The sequence below is a fragment of the Ictidomys tridecemlineatus genome, chromosome 1, assembly GCF_052094955.1.
Source record: "Ictidomys tridecemlineatus isolate mIctTri1 chromosome 1, mIctTri1.hap1, whole genome shotgun sequence".
NCBI lineage: Eukaryota > Metazoa > Chordata > Mammalia > Rodentia > Sciuridae > Ictidomys > Ictidomys tridecemlineatus.
Window position 1 is genome coordinate 125692159 of NC_135477.1, and position 19163 is coordinate 125711321.

General features: G+C 40.7%; 1 protein-coding gene across 3 annotated transcripts in view; it reads right to left on the bottom strand.

Moving 5' to 3' along the window:
• The window catches only part of Prelid2 (PRELI domain containing 2), an 85265-nt gene extending 68102 nt beyond the window's left edge, over positions 1-17163 (bottom strand). The window contains exons 1-4 of one of the 3 annotated variants that reach the window (XM_005324217.4): positions 16965-17159; positions 4285-4342; positions 1891-1964; positions 207-367 (exon numbers count right to left, since the gene is read on the bottom strand). In XM_005324217.4, the coding sequence (XP_005324274.1) occupies positions 207-367; positions 1891-1964; positions 4285-4342; positions 16965-17039 (368 nt within the window). In that variant the 5' untranslated portion in view covers positions 17040-17159. Of the gene's footprint in view, positions 1-206; positions 368-1890; positions 1965-4284; positions 4343-11421; positions 11494-16964 lie in introns of those variants that run through there. The other 2 variants (XM_078047178.1, XM_021725702.3) reach the window with 2 other exon arrangements.
• Positions 17164-19163: the final 2000 nt, after the last annotated feature.

The following is a 19163-nucleotide window of genomic DNA, read 5'->3' on the forward strand; positions in this document are numbered from 1 at the left end:
GCTCCACCATTTTTCCTCCAAAGAAATATTTACTCATTTATTACTTATATGATCAAGAAACTAATTATGTGACATTTATGGAGTTGTAAGCAGAGGTCAAAAGTACAGAATAATAGCTTTTTAATATACATGCTCATTTGTGCACCCCTGCACCCAAAATACACACACAGATACACACACACACACACACACAGAGGTGACCTTACCAATTTGGATTTTCCACACTTTCCCGGAAGACAGACTCCTCCTTCATGGATGCATACTGTGTCCACGTAAGGCAGTGACTCTGAATAGCCATGTTTCTTCCCTGAGGGTTGAGCCACGATTCCTCTTCTAACTGGATACTAGGGACCTTTAAAATGCTCACCTGCCAACAGAGGAAGGATGCCTTTCTCAATTTAAGAAGTGCAGTTATGCAGGGAATTGAGAGCTGCTTTCATTCTTGGGGAATAAAGAGGACAAGTTCCCCTGACATACAGATGACGGCCCACCAATGCTGAGCCCCTGGCAATCAAACACACTACGACCTTACCAAGAGCCGGCAGAGACGTGCAAATGGCCCCAGGATTTATGTCAGCTGTACGGTGCCTGGCCTAATTTCCCTAACTGCTAAACACTAAGCAAATTATCAGCCTCCTTTGTGTCTTCTCTAGGGCTGGTTATAGCCTTCTTAAATTGATGGATTCTAATCGGGCCCACTTACAGGCTCACATGCAGGGTGCTATCTGGTAAAATATTTTCTTCATTTTAAACTCTGTCCAATACCTAGAACTGTATGCTTTCCTAGGTGGAGAAGACATGGAAAACTACAAAGGCAGAATTGTACAAGTCAGAGGTATCCTTAAATTATTTAAGAATTGAGATACAAGACAAAGTTGAATGCCTTTCTAAATAATAGATTCAAAGTGAGAGTATAAGGCAAAGGCAGGGTATGCACTCGGTGGAAAAAGCCAGTAATAATTTGCTGCTACAGTGTAACACATTTTACCATCTGGAAAAATAAAAGAAAGTTCATTTTCACTGACATATTAGCTTTCTTTCTACTAAGAATGTGACAGAGTCTTTTAATCCACAATAGGGAAGTGATGGAAGCTGCCATTTTCCCTACGTATGGCGCAGCAATTTAATTTGCAAGCTAATCAGCAGGAGCCGAGCTGAGTTCTAAATCACACATAGAATCTCTTGCAGGTGGAAACAACCATCCGAGGCATTTTTAGACGTGTGTATCATAATGCTTTCCTCTTACTTCCTAATAATTGCAAAAAGACTCTTGTCACAAGCCTCTCTATGGTTCAAGCCAAGCGATTAAAATTTTCCACTCACCTTTTTCCAACAAAGAATCACCAGAGTGCTTAAAGGATTTCAAAGAGAGAAAACAATTTGCTCTCATGAAGATTTCACGATCAACAAGATTATTGCAGAGAAATACACAAAAAGATTTACATAGGGCACTAGGAACATTATACTCTTGGAAATTACTCATCTCTGACAGTGAATTAGGAAACTGAAGCTTTTAACTTCTTTACTATCAGACTAAATATTTACAAACTTCCCCCTTCTAATCATGTTTACCTGAGTCATTTTTAGCCATATAAAGACTGAAAACAATATCACTTCATGCAAAATGCCAAAAGTATCTTTAATACTCGTAGAACATCTCTATATCCATTAAGATTCCTTCACAGAAGAAACAGACAGAGACAGGGACGAAGAGTCTCCAGCAGCATCTGCCAAAAGCAGGGTGGATAAGAAAAGGCTTTCCTCCTCCAAAGAGCAGCAATGAGGTGGGAGGAGTAGGACAGTCCCGGGCTCTGCCTCATATCTCTCTCCAAACTGTTAAAAGCTACTCAGTGTTACATTTACTGTGACTAAATTTTGTAAAGAATTTACCTTTCTTAAAATTTCTGGAATCACATTCTGGCAGATTGCAATCCTCTTTCTATAGATGATTCCTGTTGATTCATCTAGAAAAGAAAATTTCACACTCAAAAAGAAATTAAGTAAGAAAAGATATTCTTGACGTAAATCTTTTAAAGTCAACCTCAATTTTCTATATGTATAATTCCTAGAGAAAATGTTTAACTCAAAACTCAGTTTCCTTCACCCCTCTTCTTCGCCAAGTCACAGGTATTCCTGATCTATGATCAAGCATTGAGGGTGAAACTTAGAACAACTCACAATGCACATGCTAAAGTCAAGGATAAAGAATCACAAACTGTGTGCTACTCTGGATTATCAATGTCAATGCTCCGGTGACGACGGCCCATGAGCCTCCTGCTCAATTCCAATAAAGAGAATGTTTTACATTAAGATGGAGAATCTAAGCTGTTCATGGTAGTGCACACCTGTAATAACAGCAACTTGGGAGGCTAAGGCAGAAGGATTGCCAGGTCAAAGACAGCCTCAGCCACTTAGTGAGAGCCTATCTCAAAAAGGGCTGGGGATATAACTCAGTGGTTAAGAGCCCCTGGGTACCAAAAAAAAAAAAAAAGATGTAGAATCTGGTTCTGTCAGCATCTATACCACACTTTGAAGCACAGATTTCTAACCAGAGTTTAAGCCTACAACTAACTAATTATATAAGCCATACTCTTTGCTCAGAGAGGAACTGATGCCCTAGGAACAGAATGATTCTGTTATGTAGAAAGTTTCCAGAATAGTGCCAGGTATATAAAAAACACAATAAATGGGAGTTAAGGAAAAGGGAGACAGAGGCAAAGAAAATGACAAACTTTGAAGTGCTATTTTTTGCTCTGAGAATTACTGGAACTCAACTACACTGCAGGTCACAGTCCTGACCCTGGTTGCAAACATCCTGACTGCCCAGAATTACTGTAAAACCATCTGCCTGTTGGCACTCCCTTTGGCCATGTCATCCCCACTCTTAAAATGGATGAGCTACTCTCAGAGGCAAAGATGCCCTTGACAATGACAGACATTATAATTAATACTCCTAGAGCACTTTAGAATGTGCATGTTGTTTTCTCAATGTTGATCTTCACAACAACCTAAAAACCAGATTATTTTACTACTTCGGAGCTCAGATGAACAAACTGAGCCTGCCAAAAGTTAAGCTATGGAGGTAGTACAAATCAGGACTGGGAGTCAGGTGTGTCTGATGCCAGATAAAAACTTAATCCTATGTTGAATGCAGGTACATGAGAAAACATTTTTAAATATATTTATCTAACTATAGAAGTACAGAAAATATCCTGACAAACAAAAGATAGCTTTACATCTATCAAGCACAGAGGGGGCCTCAGAGCAGCAGCATCTCATGATTTCTAAGAAGGCTGCAGGGCATGTTAGACAGCAGTCTCGGTGTCTCCAAACATTTGTGCACTGAAGACGTATATTGTCATAGCTTCCCATGCTGCCCATTCCTCGAGTTCAAACGGCAGGGACAACCTTTCCACTGAGGATAAAGATGACAAAGAACAGGAGAGATGCCTAAGCTCTAGTGCCGGGGTCAGAAATTTTCTGAAAAGAGCCATAAGTAATTTGGCATTAAGGTCTCTGCTGAAAATAACTCAGCTCTGCCATTACAGAAAGGAAGCAGTAATAGGTAAATAAATTAGTGTGAATATATTCCAATAGAACTCCCCAAAACAGGCATCATGAGCCATCATTGGTCTAACCAACACTGAAACACATTGTCAAGTACATTTATGAGTCCATAATCTAACCATTCTCTGGTCACATCTCATAATATGCTGTTAATCATACCTGTTTTTCTATCTACAAAATAATACATAACCATAGGATAAAGATATAGCATTAGATTTAGGGTATATTATTTAACCTCTCTATATATCAATGTCTTCATTCATTAAATAATCGAAGTAAGAGTGCCTAGCACATATTAAGTAACTCAAAATGTTACCTATTACAATGATGTAACTCACTGTTGTTTTGTTTTTGAACCAGTGATTGAACTCGAGGGCACTTAACCACTGAGCCACATCCCCAGCCGTTTTTGTGTTTTTTTTTTTTTTTTTTTTTTGTATTTTATTTAGGGATAGAATCTTGCTGAGTTGTTAGCTCCTCGCTCAGTTGCTGAGGCTGGCTTTGAACTCATGATCCTCTTGCCTCAGCCTTCCAAGCAACTGTTATTACAGGCATGTGCCACCGCAGCCAGCTTGCAGCTCAGTCTTACCATTGAAAAGTGACAAGAGAATTGCTTAAGACAAAACAGGATGCACACATATGCACACATACATCTTTACAAAAGTTGGTGTCACCTGACAATCATCACTTATGAGTGGGTACACTCAGAGGACTTACCTATTTTTTCCTCCACGATTTTTACAGAGATGACATTTTTATCCATGGGGTTTGGATACTAAATGAAAAAAACATAAAGAAGAATTACAATTCATCTTTAACCAAAGTAAATTAGGTCGTAGAAACCACAGCTATTTGCAGGATCCATAAATATTTGCCAACCAACCTCTCAGTAAAGGCCAGTTTTAAATCAAGGATCTTAATTTCATTATTGGGCCTGGATAAGTGAGAAGCCTGGACTTGTATGAAATCCAGGGAAGATTTAATTCTAACATAGCCCTGGGTATGTGTGTGGGGGGGGTGGGGGGAGGTGAGGTTAGACTAATTAACAAATAATAATACTATCAATACTGAGCCAGACTAACATAAATCAAGAGAGTTCTTCGTGCCAGGCACTGTCTAAATGCTTTAATTGCATGATCCCATGTAAGTCCAACAGCTGTTCTCTTAGGAATGGGTTATAAGTCGTTATCCCCATTTTTCAGAAATGGATACTGAATAAAGATTGGATTGGTTAAAGTCACCCAGCTGGCCTCTGCTGGAGTGAGCAGATTAAACCAGGCCTGTTTAATACGGAGAGAATTCCTTCACTACTGTCCTATAACCATTGCCTGGTAGCTGGATTAGCATCTCAGGATAATGATCGTAGACATATACCATGCCAGGGAAATAGTAGGTGCTTTATAAATATTTAATTTGCTGATTGAATTCTCTTGAAAGACAATTTGGATGTAATAAGGTTGATAATAGCTACCATTTTTGTCCTTGGCAATTTACATACGTTATCTCATTTAATTCTCCAAAACATTCCATGAAGTGAGTGTTATTTTTTTCCATTTCATATGTGAGAAGTAAGGATTGGTTTGTAAATTAAATTATTTGCTCAAAAGAATTCATGAATAATATATTGAGATAATATAATTTACCCCAGATACTCTCTGCCTGTCTCCAAAGCCAGTCCTCCTACCCTACCATGAAATTACCTCGCCAGTTACTTTAACCCAACCTTTTCCATTCCTCAGATGTGGAGAGAGAGAGGTGGAGGGATCAGAAGTGACTCCCTCAAAGTCATAAATCAGGTGGCCCTGAGCCCCTGGGCCTAGGCCTCCCCAGGTTTCCTGCCTCTCATGTGATCAAATTTGAAAAGGAAATTAGCAGAAAGTCTTATTCAGGGCAACAGAAAATGCTGAGCAAGAGGTAAAGCTAAGGGGTGAGAGCAGAGGGGCCATTCACTTGAAGAACTTGAGCTTTAAGTCCCCCGAATCCTGAAAAATGGAATAGGAAATTGTGCATGTGGGTCTTTCCCAGCAGCAGCTGCAGGCACCGGGGTGTGTGTGTGTGTGTGTGTGTGTGTGTGTGTGTGTGTGTGTGTATGTGTGTACCTGCACCTGTACACCTGTCTCTCTGTTTATAAGAGTCTGTCTGACCAGCTGATTTTCAGGAAGAAGGATTTGTCACTTTCACACATGCTTAAAGATATCGGTGGCCACAAAGAGACCCTAGATTAGAACATTGGTTCTATGAGGCAGAGATGTCATCTGTTTCAGTTACTCCACTGACCAGTTACTCCACTGACCAGCACACGTGGGAAGCTCCCAATAACTATTTGCTGAGTGAGTGAGTGACCTCGGGAACTAGTCTGGGAAGCAGGTAGCTTCTCACTCTTCAGCTGTCTCAACACCACCAGACCTTCCACATTGGCCATGTCACTCCCATCTCCATTCTGGCAATGGCAATCTTGGTTAACTGATGAAAAACATGGTTTGTTAGTTCGTTCGATTGTTCTGCAGTACTGGGAGTCGAATTCAAGGACTTCCATATGCTTTACCAATGAGCTATATTCCCAGACCAAAAAACATGGTTTTTACAAACTGCTTTAAAAACATTCATTTTATCCCTGGAAAGGAAGTGCTCAAAATTAAAACAACCGGTTTTCTGAAGTTCAGCCCTTTACAGACACATGTTCAAAAGAGTTGGTTTAGATATTCTACTTCTCAGCACAAGAGACCTTCATTTACACGAGAACCTTGAAGCATGGGAGAATCTGAGACTCCCAAGGCCTGAGAAGCATGTGTGCGTGTGTGAGAATTGTAACTTGCACACTAAAGTAACTAAGATTGTTTCCTGTACTACATTCTGGTTTGCTCACTGCATACCCACAAATAAATCCTCATTGAATATCATATTATAAATATGCTACATGTTGTTTACACTGAATAAAATCACAGAAGAAATTAGAAATGTAGTCACCATGGAAGTATAGTGATAAAAGTTTTCAAGTTCTGATACTTCACTGAGTTTTCAATAAAATTCCTAAAGACTGTAAACTCAAATACTTCATGATTTTACATAATCTTAACATCTGCTTACTAATACACAGGTGTTGATTTCAATAATAGTGGAAACTCTCTAGTTTTTCTCCATTCGAGTTTTTTTGAGAATATACCATGCCAGACACTATTCCAGGACTCAGGATATAGCATGTGGCTACAAAACTGTAGCCTCTTACAGGATTTATAGGTTAATTGGGAAAACAAATAATAAATAAATAGGTCAGTTCTGCTCAGAAGAAAATAAAGCAGACTGAAGGATAATAAGCAAATGAAAACCCATGGAACAGTGCATTGTAAAATGCTTAAGGATCATTCATTAGACAATGTTTGTAAATAACAAAAGTAAAATGGAAATCTTATTAACTGAACATAGCCACCATGAACTGTTCTCTGTAGGAAATAATCATTTGCAAGATTTAAGTCATTTTCCTACACAACTACTTTTGGCATTTTACAGGCATGAGCCTCAAATTTCTATACAAAATTGGTAAAAGAAATGAGGGGTTTATGTGCAATAGCTAAATACCATTACACCAAGACATGAATGGCACATATTTTAACTTTTTTTTTTTTAAATTAAAGAAATATTGAACTGAGGCTCCTCCTACCTGGCATTGCTAGAAAGGATCTAACGCCATCTTGTGGTAACTTGAATATTCATGTTTTAATTCATGAAAATTTATCTAAAGGCCAATAATAAGGATTTGAGAAAGGGAAGGTGCTCCAAGAGATCACCAGCAGGAACACCAACCTGGAAAGGCAGTAAACAGGTGGCCAGGTTTTTCTGAAAACCTTTTCAAGCACAGTGTGATATGTAATTCATTGAGCCAGATCAGAATCTATTCAATCGAAGATTCACTGAGCATCTAACTTTGTCCATGCAGGGTGCTCTGCATTAGATAGAGGCTGCCATGTACATAATCTCATTTAGTCCCCTGCCCCCCAACACCAAAAAAAAAAAAAACTTTTAATAAGTATTAAGACATGGAGTCTTTTTGTTACAGACCTAATGGTGTGAAGCCCCCAGACAAGCAGGGTCTCACTGGGACTCTCCCTTTCCCATTCCACACTGCAGTCTCCTAAAAGCAAAGTGGTCTGTCTGATAACCTAGATTTCTGCCAAAAGCCCTTGTCTTCCTTGAACCTGGTTCAGCACATCACAATCTGCAGTGTGCATAAGAATTTCCCATAAAGCTACACACAATCATTAGGTATAAGATGTTTTATGGGTGATTTGAGGGATTTTTCAAGGTGCAATTGACTTTATTTTTATTTTACTTATAATTTTTACTTTCTTTCCAAAACGAATAAGATAACTCCTTTCCCTTTCCCAAGATATAATTCTATTCAAAAATCACCATACATAGTATATGTAACAGTCTAGCAAAAGCAAAATGTAGATTTTCCTTGGTGGCCATACACTCCTGCTTTTATTTATTTATTACCTATTAAAAGGTCAGAGGCCAAACACTAAATGATGCAGTGGGAGGAGTATACATTAAAACCAACACAATTTGGGAAAAATAAGAGGACCAAAAAAATGAGTTCGTCTAATTATAGAAATATATTCAATACAACTGTGAATGAAGCTTTATGAAGAAACGGCATTTAATTTTCTTATTTGCTGAGGGTAAAATTCATAATTCAGAAAACCTACTCTCAAAAATAAGGAGTTATTAAAGTATCAACTTTCCAAAAAGCTCAGAAGTCAGTGCCTTCCTTTTGTAATATTGCCCCCCAACACACACACACACACCAAAAGGGTCAATGACCTCAAAAGGAGTCATATGTACCAAATTTCAAATGGGAGAGTACGGTAGCAGGTGAGCTAACAGATCTCTGATTAGTCCTGCAAAGGAGGCCATGAGGACCTAAAATAAGTCTGCATATTAGCATATACACATTTGCTTTATAAGCTTTAAGGGAATCTGCTACCCAGGCTGTTTCCAAACATGTATATGCAAAGGAATAAAACTGCTGAAAAGAGATTTGGTGTTTAGCCACAGAAAGAAACCACCATGGGCTGTGCCAAATCCCTTTTTGTGAGCTCCATGAAATACTCTATCTTGGAAGAAAAGCAAACCTGATTTTACATGAAGATCAAAATGAGTCATTGATTAATCAAACCTTGAATGATCAAGGACTAAACATTTAAGTCAATAGATATTTTGAGTAGCTGTTCATTGGTCTTTCATGCCAACATAATGATGAAGCAGAAAGAACAAAGGACAAGGAGGCCAGACATGTAGACCAAGATGCCACCTCTGGTGAAGTGAGGGTGGTAAACTCCAGGCGCTCCTTGAAGGTCCTGCCCCAAACTAACTGCAGTTCTCAATGAAGGCCACCCAACGTTGCAGCAGCCTCTCTTTCAAAAATGTCCCCAAAATCAGCAAATGGCATAGTGAAGTTTTTGGAAAGGATAGTTTATAATTGAAATATAGAGGAAAATTCTCTTATCTCAACTTTAAACAAATGCATAAACCAAAGGGGGCTTTACCATTGCATTATATCCCCAGATCTTATTTTTTTTTTTAATTTTGAGACAGGGTTTCACTAAATTGCCCAGACTGGGCTTAAACACAATCTTCCTTCCTCTGCCCCTCTGAAGCTGGGATTACAGTCAGAGGACACCATGCCCAGCTAACCCAAAGTTTTTAAACTTATAATCAAAAAGCTAGGTATGTGGTTCAGTGGTAGAACACCTGTGTAGCACGTGCAAGACCCTGGGTTCCATTCCCAGCAAAGCCAAAAAAGTAAAAATAAAAATTACAAAGTCACACCATAATTGACTGGCACTCTTCAAAAGCACCATGATCCAGAAAGACAAAGAAAAACTGAGGAACTGCCCACCACCAAGGACACTAAGACATTTCAATTAAATGCAATGCAGGATCCTGGACTAGATCCTAGACTAGAAAAAGAATATTAGTGGACAACTGGTAAAATCTGAATAGGTCTCTAAATTAGTTACTAAAATTTAAGCAATGATAACATCCTGGTTTTAAAATTAGGAGCTGGGAGTATAGCTCGGTGGTAGAACATATGCTTAGCATGCACAAGACCCTGGGTTCAATCCCTAGCACCAAAACAATAAATTAAAAATAAAAATTTTGCTCTGGTTTGGGGAAGCTGAGAAAGGGAATAATTTGGTTTTGCAATGATTGTCAAATTGTTTCTACTTAAGAGGTTTAAAAATAAAACTAAATTTTTTAAAATATTTATTTTTAGCTTTAGGTGGACACAATATCTTTATTTTATTTTTATATGGTGCTGAGGATCGAACCCAGTGCCCCACGCATGCCAGACAAGCGCGCTATCACTTGAGCCATATCCCCAGCCCAAAACTAAAATTATTTAGACACATAATGTTGAAAAAAAGAATGAGTTTTAGTATCCAAGAGACCGAGTTAGAAGTGCATTCGTAAGAGTGTTGGGCAAACCATCTTTGATCTGCCTTAGTTTCTTCATCATAAAACTAAAATAAACACCTATCTCAAAGAGTTGTTTCAGGAATTAAAGGAAAGAAGCTCCTATAAAGTCTGACACCAGCACCAGGCTCATACTCAACAAACACAGCTGACTGTGGAACTAAAGAATGAATCAAGACATTGGTTTTTGCCTCAAGATCTACTGCAGGGAAGCATTAGGTTTATTTCTAGCAACTATCCACAATCCAAAAACATTTAAATGATTGAAAAATTATTCGAACATAATGCTTTCAACTTCTCTAATACATGCTTTACCAATTCAGAATTTGAAGAAAATACAAAACAGCTCCCTGGTTCTTCCCTTTCACTCACATTGGGGAAAGCACTGTATTGGTGAAGAAAGGACTAGAGGGAATATTTACTCCTAAAGAAGGTAACAGACTGTTTCTAGATACTTTAAAAACTCTTATAGACTTAAATTCAAATATGAATCTTGCCCCTACACTACAGATCTGCAATATGGTCCCTGAGAAAGCATTTATCACAAAACTGAGTATATTCCTCTCCATCTCCTTTGACAATGAGCTCCTTGAGGACAAGACCATGTTTTATTTATCTTCACGTCTCCCAGGGTCAAAACAGTGCAGACTTAGAATGCCAAATAAAAGCCTAATGAATGTATAACTATTAATACTTTGATAATTAAAAATCTCCTTTCATACACTAAGCCACAGTTTCTACTAGGTAAGTTTCAAAGCACACTTAAAAATTACTTAAATGGCATTTTAAAAAATAATTTACCATTCAAGTGTGCATCTTTATTCATGCTTACTCCCCTTTGTTACTCCAAGTTAGTAAAGATTTGTACAGACTACTTCTCTCAGTTTTTCATTTTCAGCTTCGTAGAAGGGGCTCAATAAATTATTATTATCCCCATCATTTATGAAGAACATTAAAAGCACTACTGTGGGGCTAGTAGTGCACGAGGCCCTGGGTTTATCCCCACCACACACACAAAAGTACCTACTGTGTGCCAACATTAAGTTAGTCATATTGTATGTAAGTATATGCATTGTCCAATTTAATTTCCCCAACAACTCCAGAAGATAGTTACTATTACTTCTATTTCGTTTTATTCTTGTTTGCAGTACTGTGGATTGAGCCCAGGGGTGCTTTAATCATTGAGCTACATCCCCAGCCCTTTTTGAGACAGGGGTCGCACAAAATTGAGGTTGGCCTCAAACTTGTGATCCTCCTGCCTCAGCCTCCCCAGTTGCTGGGATGAAAAGGGCATGCAATTGCACCCAGCCCATTACTCTTGTTTTGAAGGTGAGGAAACTGAGGAAGAGAAAAATGAACAGACCTGTCCATACTCACATGGCAGCTTTCCAACCTGTCAGATCCCTTTCCCCTCCCATCTGTGCCCTTCTCTTTCAAGTCAGGCTTTCTTTTCTAGGAGAACTGAGAATAGGAAGTAGAAGTAAAGAAAGGCCAGGTCAGACGTGAAAAAAAAAAAAAGATAAATAGCCATTATGTTATGCTAAGCCTATGGTTTATCAGATCATTTATTTTGGAAATGTACACTCACCCTAAATATTTCTGGCGCTCTTGAGGAAGAAATTTTCCACACATGTAAGTGTCAGATTTGCAAGAGAGAAAAGATAAGATCAGAAATGGAAACATTATTAATTACCCAATCATCTTCCTACTCTAAATGGAAATAGCCAATCATAAATCCCTTTTATGAGCTTAGGGGGGTAAACACTCATGCCATTTCATTCAGCACATAGGCTCCCAACTGGAATTAATAACACCCAAGGTCATGTATTGAAGCAGAGAGATTATTTTCCTCTGTCTGTTTTACTACAGTATTCAAGGTAAAGACATGCTTCTGAGCCTTCTTTGGGTACCTGGTATATATGCAAAGCAAATGACGAAAATCCCTGCCCAGGATAGCTTACACTCTTACAATGAATCTTTTGCCTACAGCACACAGTCCACCTGAAAGGCTCTCTAATAAGAAAATCGTTGACCTGTCTGGCCTCCTGTAGGTATAAACAAGAAACAAGAAAATTCAGTCAATACAACGTCTTTCTAGGTTCTTTTTAATGACTTCAAATTCCAGGTAAATGAAATATAAGAAGTTCCCTTTCTTCCAGCTCAGAAAAGGCAAGCCCATTCAAAAGGCCTATCCGGGCTTCCAGAGCAGTCAGATCTTGCACACTGCTACCTCCATCTATACAACGTGTTCTATTTGTAGATGATTTTAAGTAAAAGGGAGGAAACAGCTGTGAGGGATGAGAGCTAGAAAGTCTAGGAGTCATTCAAAGAAAGAAACCAAAACACACTGTCAAGAGCACTGACATCCCAGTTCATGGAAAGTACAGTTTAGCATCTGATGAATAAACCATTGTGGGTTTCGTAGCATTCCTCCACGAAGAGTTCATTGAGAAACACTATGTTCCATCAACAAAGAGTATCGCATTGTTTGTTTTCAAAATATCTCTTATCTTTGAGATCCTGCAGCTAAAATTCTGCCTGTGGTATTCAACAGGCAGGTGTAAGAAGAGCAAACATTCTTCAGGTCTTAAAATAGTACTGTATTATAACTTGGAAGGCAAGTCCTAACATACCAAAAGTCATAGATCAGTAGATTCTATTTAAACTAGAACTTCCTCAGTTCTAAAGTGGCTTCAAACATACCATTGTACAAAATCAGACTAAATGCTTCCCAGAGAACATCATATAACTGTCGCTTCCATCAAGTAGTTTCCTATGGGAGAAAAATACACACACACACACACACACACACACACACACACACACACACGTGTGTGTGCGCGCTAAAAGAAAAAAGCATATTTTTCAAGAAAGACAATTCTTACTATTTGGGGCTTATAAAAAGCATATGTGGGGCCTCTCTCTCCCACAGATGGCCTTTATTTGTCAGCTCTGACAAATAAACTTTCATGTGTCAAAAAAAAAAAAAACATATATGTGTCAAGCTGTTACACTTTTCATCCTCAAAACCATCCTGGGAGGTAGATGGGGTAGAAGGCATTACCATTTTACAGATGAGAAAGCAGGACTGTTTTATACAAGGTGTGTATGTTGTTTAATGAACAAGGTCTCCAGTCAAGCAGGTCACTGAGCACAAGCCACTGAGCACCTAGAGGAAGGAGGATGCTTTTCTAATTTGCATTAACAGCTCTATTTACTTTCCATTGGCCCCTTATTCTAGAAGTTCATGGAGAAGACCCCTAAATGATGCCTTTCTTAATTTATAGTATAGTGCCACTAATCTTTGAAAGCACTGTGAAAACTATTTCCCATAGCTATCCATCCCTCCAATGAACAAACAATGTCTACTGACATCCAGTTCATGGCTTCAAATAATATAAGGTGAGCATTCTCAACACAAATTGATTTACTGACACCATAGAAAGTCACATAGCTCCTCCCAGGCAACCTCTGAAGGACTGTACCTTCCCAAATGTCCTCCGTGGTTCTTATTCACCATGCTGCCACTTTGCTGAGCATCATATAAGCAGCATAGCAGATTCTAACTGAATGTAATCACAGCAGTGACATCAGCTATACTACGTGACACATAAAAAAGCCCACAGAACCAAGAGGATTAAAAACCTATCATAGCCAAGCATAGTAGTGCACACCTGTAATCCCAGCAACTCGGGAGGTTGAGGCAGGAGGATCGCAAGTTCCAGGCCAATCTCAATAACTTAACAAGACCCTGTCTCAAAATAAAAGAGACTGGGGATGTAGCTCAGTGATAGAGTGCTTACCTCACATGCAAGGCTCTGGGTTCCATCCCTTGCATCAAAAAGAAAAAAAAAAAAACCTATCATAGGTTTAAGTCACTAAATTTTGGAGTGATTTGTTACAGAGCAATGAATAACTAGAAGACTCCATGTTCTCATCCTAACACACATCAAAGCTGTACCTTTATGTAAGGGACAACAGGTCCACCCAGTTGAGCAGACTGCACAAAAGGAGACCAAGATCAGATGAAGAACACCACAAAGGTGATTGTGAAATATTTTATTAGGGCTGGGGATGTGGCTCAAGCGGTGGCAAGCTCGCCTGGAATGCATGCGGCCTGGGTTCGATCCTCAGCACCACATACAAACAAAGATGTTGTGTCTGTCGAAAACTAAAAAGATAAATAAATAAATATTAAAAAGTCTCTCTCTCTATTTAAAAAAAGAAAAGAAATATTTTATTACTTTAGTACTCTTCTGAGTGTTCAGAATGCACAAGGCAGCAGTGCCTGCCAGTTAGGGGCATGGGCTTTGGAGGCAGATGTGCTAGAAATCCTGGCCATCCTGCCTGCTGGCTGCAGGAACTTGAAAAAAATTGCTTAAACTTCTCTGAACCACAGTTTCTCCATACTGTGAAATGGAAGTCAGCTATAACAACTTCCTGAGGCTGGTGGGAGGAGTAAAGATGATAATATATGGAAAGGGTACACACATGTGTATACACACACACACACACAACTTGCCTAGAAAACTCCTATTTAGGCCTCAGCCATCATCTCACAAATGCTACTTCCCTACAGAAGCCTCCCTAAAGACCACCTTCTGGGACTTTAGCCGGCCTCCTGCCATACTCAGTCACAACACCATGTGTTTTCCTTGTGTCATCATCAACTGGAGTTATAGTTCACTTCATGGTTTAATAATGGTGGTCTCATCCACTACAGATCATCAGCCTGTTGTCCTCCTATGGTGTTCTAGGACCTGGCAGAGCAGGCACACAACAGTATCTAAAATACCTGTTGAATGAAAGAAAAACATTTTCCTTAGTACTCTATGAATGAGAGTGTGGCACTGCAATATGCGCTTCTGCAGGAGTGAGTTCTGGCCAGAAAGAGCTTAGTCTAATTGGAGAATAAGACACCACCAGGATCCGAGCCGGTAGATGGTCAGTACCTCTTGAGTCTTGAGGAGGCAGAGATAACTTCTCTGTGACAACAACCCAGAAGAGTTTTGCAAAGGAGTGGTGGTGCTTCAGTTTGGATCTCAAAATGTTCCCCAGAGGCCCATTTGTTAAAGACTTGGTTCCCAGGGTAGTGCTATTGGGAGATGGTGGAGCTTTCAAAGGTGAGGCCTTGTGGAAGTGCCTTAGGTCATTGGGGCTAAGCCCTTGAAGGGGGTTATGGGACATCAGTTCCCTCCTTAATCTCTTCTTTGCTCCCTGGCTCAGAACAGTTTTGCTCCACCATGTACTCCTGCCAGGATGTGCTGTCTTATCACAAGCCCAAGCAATAGTATCAATTAATTGAGCATGAACTGGAACCTCCAAACACATGAGCTACAACAAACCTTTTCTCATTGCAAGTTATTTCTCTCAGGTATTTCATTATTTTGATGAAAATCTGGCTAACACAAGTGGCCTTAGAGAATCCATATTCTAAAGTGCTCATCCTAACAAACAGGGGAGAGCTTTTTGGCTACACCTTTTTTAAGCCTAAATGCCTGGCCTAAAGCAAAGTCTACATAAGAACATAATTTATTCTTTCATTCATTTATTCATTTATCAGATTTCTACTGAATACCTAATAGGTGCTAGGCACTATACTGGAATCAATAAACAATACCAACATGCAGACATTCCCTCTAAAAAAGGCCTCAGAAGCAACATCATGCTAACCAGCATTCTAACCCTCAGTAACCTGGGTCCCCAACTATGTTACGAGGCCAAGCCCTATCACTTAAAGAAATGACCTTCATCTCTCCCAGCATTGCCCTGAGCTTTGCTTCCAGGTTGTACATGATTTCACTATCCAGGGCTACCGCCCAAGGCAAACAACAATTTTTTAAAATCTTGCTTAAGATTCTGAAAGCTGAAAGGGAACTTAAAAGATCATCTGGTACAAACACCCTCATCTTGCAGATACTAAGTCCTGGGGAGAAGACCCCTGGCCAAAGTCACCAGAAAACTAACTAAAGATAGAACCAGACTGTAGTCCACTCCAAGGCTGGGATGCAAAAGGGCCTGATATATTTTGATAAGGTTCTCAATTTCAAGAGTATAAACAACAGTAATATTTTGGCCAGGAGCAGTGGCGCAACACCTGTAATCCCAGCGGCTCAGGAGGCTGAGGCAGGAGGATCACTAGTTCAAAGCTAACCTCAGCAGAAGTGAAGCACTAAGCAACTCAGTGAGACCCTGACTCTAAATAAAATACAAAATAGGGCTGGGGATGTGGCTCAGTGGTCGAGAGTCCCTGAATTCAATCCCCGGTTCCCACCCCCTCCAAAAAAAAAAAAAAAAACAGTATTATTTTGGAGCCCTTACTAATAATCAGTCGCTGTGATAATCATTTCACATTAAATATCTTGTCTGGATTCTCACAACCACTCTGTGCAAATGTAAAAACCATTTTACATTTGCCCCATTTTACTGATTACAAAACTAAGGCTGGGAGAGGGTAAGGGATAAGCTCAAAGTCCCACAGCTGTTAAAAGAGAAAGTGTTGAGGTAGGAGAATGAATACTAAGTAAATAAGGACATTGGCTTCAACAGCCTCCTTTAAGGGGTTAGCTTTTAAGGGGTTAGTGATGAACTAGAAAGATCCACAAGTCAGTCCATGAAGTGAAGCTCTGCTCAAGGCTGCTCCCTTCAACTGGGAGGGGTGTGGACGTGATGCCCTGCACGGTGTCTCTGCTCTCATCCTAGCCCGGGAGTCTTCGAGGAAACCAGCCCCACTCTCTATCCCCGCACGTCCCCCAAGCAACACTCGCGGTGGAGGGAGAGGTGGTTCGGTCGCGGATCGGATTCCCGCGGAGGCAGAGGACCCCTGAGCGAGCGCAGCTGGCAGCGGCGCACCAGAGCGCCAGCTGCAGGGACCGGGCGGGAGAACGCGAGCCCCGGGCCGGGACAGAGGGGGCTGGTACCTTTCGGAGGAAGCTGGCGACCACCTGCTCGAAGGGGTACTTGTACACCTGGTGCACGTCCACCGTGATCCCCATCCCCGCCACGGACCACACCTCCGCCAGCGCACAGGAGCCGGAGCTCTGCCTGGGCCACAGGCACCCACGCCCAGGCGACTAGGGGCGTGGACTTTCCTCTGCCTTTTCAAACTTTGCAAACTTTATTGTCCATTCAGAGAAACAGACAGTAGGTCACGCCCATGTCCCCTTCCGCCAGCGTCCTAAGTAGGTGGCTGGCGACGGGGGGCGCGCCCAGGAACCGAAAGCCACGGGAGCGCGCCCAGGCACACAGGGCTGCATGATCTCAGCCCCTACGGCCCAGGGTAGTACCGGGCCCCACCCGGGCCACGCGAGCCACCACACCACACCACACCCTGGAAGCCTTGGACTTTAAGATTGTGCTTTTATATTATCACCGCCTGGAGTCTCAGGACAAACCTAAACTGCTGTTGACAACACTTAAAAAATAATAAGAAGAAATATATAAACTACCCTCCCTTAAACTTTAAGGGTGATCATAAAACCTTCCTCGATGTTGCTGAGTCTGATGGGCCAAGACCAGCAATTGCATTGCTCGCACGACCTACCTGCCAGTTGCCTAAGGCTCGAGGTTTGGCTTCGTGTACCATAAAATTGCCCAAATCTCCTAGGAGTGTCGAGGAAATAACCTGGCTTGTGTAAGCAACACTGCAGGGAAGTTCCTTTGCTCACTAAAGGTGAAATACCCCGGAGCAAGAAATAAAGGGATATAAAAAGAATTTCGAGAATTCTTTACTCCAAGGAACATCTGTTATTAGAACGAGCAAGTTGGTCCATTAATTCAGTAAGTTCTTCAACATATTTCTGAGCACCTACTATGTACCAGGCATTGTGATCAACACTGTACATTCAGCAGTGACTTAAATACAATCCCTGCTACCGCGGAGAAGGAATATGTAAGATGATTTAACACGCAGTTGAGATAGAAAACTAAAGAGGGTGGTGAGTCATAGGGCAGAGGACATGATTTGTGGTGGTTGAACACGGAAAGTCTCTGAGGTGGAGGCTTACTTCTACATTTGCCCTTGCCATAGATACTCATATTAGTCTGAGGAAACCCTAGCTTTGAGTAAGTTTCCTTCTAATGCTCACCCAAGCAAAACAAAAGAGCTGCAGCTCACCCACACCCCATGGGACAGACCTCTTTAAATTCATAATCACAGACCTCGTTAAATTCATAATAACTAACCTCAAGGGGCCTCTTAATGGTACTAAACCAAGCTGTACTAAAATACTAAACTTCTCTAATCTGCTTACTCCCCCACCTTCCTCCCACCTCAGACCTCCCCCTCACTAACTTGTCATGGAAATTCTCTGCCTTCTCTCTTATTCCTGTAGGTGATCTATAGGCACTTAGAGTAGGGACAGTCTCTCAACTTGTCCACCTTACCCAGGGGGAGTCTGACAAATGCTTCACCAAAAGCTCTCCTTTAAAAATCAAGACAAGCCATTCCAGGAGTGGTGGCACATGCCTGGAATCCTGGCCACTCAGGATGCTGAAGCAGGAGGATCTCAAGTTCAAGGCCAGCCCCTGCACAACTTGGGACCCTATGTCTAAACAAATAAATAAAGGTAATTTGGTGGGAGATCACTGACCTAGCATGTACTAGGTCCTGGGTTCAATCCCAGTAATGGGGGTGGGGGTGGGGGAGGCTGATTTCTGAGGATTACCAATTATTGTGGTATAAACACTCCTATCATGTTTGAAGTTACCAACACAGTGTCACTATGGGTTGGAAAGAGAAGTGCAGAGCATGTAACAAGGGTTCACTTGATGCTTTGACTATATTCCTTGTTGCTTTGAAACTTACATTTTTTTTCTTTTTTCCCAATCTTTTGTTCCCTCAACTTTTCCCTAATCTTCTTTTCCCTAACCTTCTCCTCCCTGATCTTCTCCTTTCTGATCTCTCCTCCCTAATCTCATTTTCTCTGAATCACCTCTATAAAATCCCCCTGTTCCTGAGGATGGGCAGAATCACAGACTTTGGGACAGGAGTCCCCTGTGTTTCTCCTTTGAAAACAAAGCAATAAACTTTCTTTTTCCTTTTTCTCAAGATCTTGTCTTCATTATTAGATTGACGTCAAGGACAAGGACTGAGCTTTCAGTTACAAGCACTCCATTAT